The following is a 3,683-nucleotide window of genomic DNA, read 5'->3' as shown; positions in this document are numbered from 1 at the left end:
ATTAATATATTAGACAGCAAGCGACATCAGCTGAAAGTGGGAAAGACCAACGTACTCTTACTCGGTCCTACGGGCTCTGGCAAAACGTTACTAGGGCAAACGTTAGCGGAATACCTGGATGTCCCGTTTGCCGTCTGTGATTGCACCAGTCTCACGGAAGCCGGTTACATTGGCGAGGACGTCGAGACTGTCCTAACTAAACTCCTTCGGAATGCTAACTATGTAATAGATCGTGCTCAGATAGGCATCGTCTTCTTGGACGAGATCGACAAGATAGCTGCTACCATTGGATATTGGCGTGACGTGTCTGGGAAAGGTGTGCAGCAAGGCATGCTGAAGATATTGGATGGAACAATTGTGGACGTTCCGAAGAAAATTTACTTGCGTGGGGATCATGGGGAGACGTTGCCAATGGACACCACGAATATTCTTTTCATTGGATCGGGCGCTTTTAGCGGTTTGGACAGGATGATAGCGGGACGCAGATCAGAAAAACATCTCGGATCTGATGCGACGTCTACGATCGAGGACCCGGACAGGGTAGCGGCCGACGTCACCAATATGTCACTTTCAGAGAAGGATAATAACGAGGATATGTTACAACAAGTGGAAGTTGGAGATCTCATCAAGTTTGGCATGATACCTGAATTCATTGATAGATTCCCTGTGCTCGTGCCTTTTCACTCCCTCGACAAGGACGCGCTGGTGCGAGTTCTTACCGAGACGAAAAATGCCATCGTTCCTCAGTATCAGTTGTTATTCTCGATGGACAAGGTAGAGCTTAATAATTTCATTTTTGTAGTAATGTCCGATTGATAAAGATGAATCTGTAATTTTTTTTAAAATCGCAATAGTTTTCAATAGCAAATTAAAATTAAATTCTAATCAATTGTATTGGATTTATGCAGGTGGATCTAACATTCGACACACAAGCATTGGATGCTATTGCCTCTTTGGCAGTGGAAAGGAAAACGGGAGCGCGGGGTTTGCGAGCTATAATGGAATCGCTGCTTTTGGAGACTATGTTCGAAGTACCGGGGAGCGATATAGTGTCCGTCCACATTACAGAACAATGCGTAAAAGGCATTGAAAAGCCACACTACATGAAACGAAACAACGAAAAGCAGTAATGACGATTCAGCAGGTGTACACGATTAATAAATAATTAAAAAATTAAAATTACGCAAAGAGAGAGAGAAACCTATAGCTATGCAAAATATAACGCAAAATGAAAACACTTGCATAGAAATTTTCTAATTCTATAGTTACCTGTAACGTTTGATAAAGAGTAATTTGTGTTTGTAATAAATCTGTAATATGTATGTAGTATATATTTTAATTTATTTACCTCATAAACAATCTATGACGTGTATATCGACATAATAATCTAATATAAAGTCACGTAAATCACATCACATAATTATAATTATTTCATCGGGTGTAGAAAGTACTCAGTGAAAAATGATTATGAGAATATCTACAGATATTGGCGATATTTCACAAATTTCATCCCTAACATTCTAATTTTATGTAGAACTCTTATTTCCTTTCCTAATACCTTAATATTCGCGTCGATTATAAAACGTACAGTATAGAAAATTTTGCGTGATCACAGTCGCGCAGATACGAAAAATTTTATCATTAACTGCATGGAAAACGAGAAAAGTTCTCTAATCTGCGGCGTATCGCTGCGCTGATAGAAAAGTGACAAAATTCAAAAATACTAATTTTTTTTATTTGTGCCACTTTTCTATCAACGCACGCGACGACATAAAATCATCGAAGAGCAAGATTGGAAACTATCTTTGTTACAATCTTATACAATCGTTAGTGAAGACAAATAATAAATAATTCCATATTATCTTACATTCTTTGTTACAAGGTCTCCTTTATATTTCGTCGTAGTACGAAGGTTTTGGCGGCTTTATCGGCTTGGGTCTCGGCATCAGCATCGCGCCCAGTTCCGTTAGAAGCCACTTTGTCGCGCGCAGCACCATGAAATGTACCGCGAATTGTAAGATAAGAGCACCGAATCCTTTGTACAGACCGAGTGGCCCTTCGGTGGAGATTATTGTGCGGTAACAGTCGGCCGCGCTGCTGTATCCAGTCAGCAACGGCGTGACGCTCCTGCCGGTGTCCAGGTTGTCGATGATGGTGCGCGTGCCTTGAAGGTGCAACCGATGAATAACAGTTTCGAGGGGATAAAACACGATGTCGGCCGCGCACACCGAGATGAGGATGGACTGCGTCTCTATGTCCTGAAGAACGCTCTCGGATAGCAGGTCTTTACTGTACGCGCCCTGAAATAGAACAGCGATCCTGTATAGAGAGACGCATCTGTGCGCATCCTTTCGCTCTTCCGCAACATTCGGAACCAGATACGTACTCTTGCTTCCTGCGAGTGTTTATGCCTGACGTGCATAATCCGACTGGTAACCCCCTTCACAACCATGGTGAAGAGATATTTCGATACTCCGTAAAATATGGTGGGTGGTACGAGAGCGTAAATCGGAATGAGTCTACCCTTGTTGCATACGTCGAGCAGGCGTATCGCGCCGTCCCGGAAAACGTCCAAGATCCCGGGGCATTCGGACGCAATCTCGGACTGAACGGTCTCCACGAGCGACGCGGAATAGAAAGGAGTCACTATACCTATGGAGACGCTGCAAAGCATGAAGATTACACGATCAATGACTTCTCGTAATTTATCTATATGCTGATGTAGATTAAACGTAACAAATACCACTTGAGAAGAATATGCTGGCCGAATGCTTTCATCGAGCTGTGAGTGATAGTCCTGAAATCAAGCGTCTAGTCTTAAGGAGAAGGGCAATTTCACAGAATAATTTACGAAGTGCGTTATGTACTGTCTAACGATCGCCTTACTTTTGCCATGGTGTGACTTTCGAAATCAGATCCTCGACGGCCATCGTCATCGCTCTCACGAGTAGGACCGAGCCGATCCCCTTCCACAGCGTATTTATACCCTGGGTCTGGTGCAAACGTATTATCACGGGTACCAGAGTTACGGGCATCAGGTGATACTTGGTTGCGCCCGGATTCACCTGGCACTGCCGCCGTAACACCACGAACGGGTGGGTCAACAGGTTCCCCGTGATCAGGCTCGCCAGTCCGCAGCCCATTGCGACGTACTTGCCCACGGTGAGGTCTGGAAGTGGGTGGTCAGGTAAGAGTTAGTCGTATCAAACTTATATAGGTTTAAGTCTCAGTTTAAGGGACGACGACCGATGACAGAGTGTCAACGTCCTCACGGAAACCTCCGTCGAGTAGGGAATAAAACGAAGAGACACGACTCACCATCGTTGCCAATCGGTGGATTGTCCTCCGCTAGAGGATGGATAACGGGTATGTCCAGGGGACGGATAACCTCTCGACCGTGGTACCTTTGCGACGGCCCCGCCTCCCACGATCTGACAGGTCGACCCCTGTACACATCCCCGTAGCCTTCCAATCCCGCCATTCTTTTCCTACGCGAAATGAGCCGTCGAGGACTAGCTCGTTTTGCTGGACATTTGCTCCAACCGGGGAACTTTCCTGTCACACTATTGAGTTCTTCACTCGGCGGCGGCCATTGTTGCATCAGCTGATCTCATCCGCTGCTGCAGGACTGAGCTAGTAGTATATATGTATATTATGTATATACTATATATATATATATATAT

General features: G+C 44.6%; 2 protein-coding genes across 3 annotated transcripts in view; one reads left to right on the top strand and one right to left on the bottom strand.

Annotated features, from left to right (window-relative positions):
* Positions 1-1,322, top strand: part of LOC105451483 (ATP-dependent Clp protease ATP-binding subunit clpX-like, mitochondrial) — a 3,182-nt gene extending 1,860 nt beyond the window's left edge. For both annotated transcript variants that reach the window (XM_011691951.1, XM_011691950.1), the window contains 2 exons: positions 14-774; positions 909-1,322. In XM_011691951.1, the coding sequence (XP_011690253.1) occupies positions 14-774; positions 909-1,130 (983 nt within the window). In that variant the 3' untranslated portion in view covers positions 1,131-1,322. The remainder of the gene's footprint in view (positions 1-13; positions 775-908) is intronic.
* Positions 1,323-1,324: 2 nt separating this feature from the next.
* On the bottom strand, positions 1,325-3,633 carry LOC105451482 (solute carrier family 25 member 46-like). Its single transcript, XM_011691949.1, has 5 exons — positions 3,319-3,633; positions 2,887-3,169; positions 2,744-2,797; positions 2,387-2,663; positions 1,325-2,300 (listed from the first exon to the last, which is right to left on the bottom strand). Exons 1-5 carry the CDS (start codon positions 3,599-3,601, stop codon positions 1,890-1,892), a joined length of 1,308 nt encoding a protein of 435 aa, XP_011690251.1. The 5' UTR covers positions 3,602-3,633; the 3' UTR covers positions 1,325-1,889.
* Positions 3,634-3,683: the final 50 nt, after the last annotated feature.

The sequence above is a fragment of the Wasmannia auropunctata genome, unplaced genomic scaffold (assembly GCF_000956235.1).
Source record: "Wasmannia auropunctata unplaced genomic scaffold, wasmannia.A_1.0 LD336051.1, whole genome shotgun sequence".
NCBI lineage: Eukaryota > Metazoa > Arthropoda > Insecta > Hymenoptera > Formicidae > Wasmannia > Wasmannia auropunctata.
This window is presented reverse-complemented; position numbering and strand designations above follow the sequence as displayed.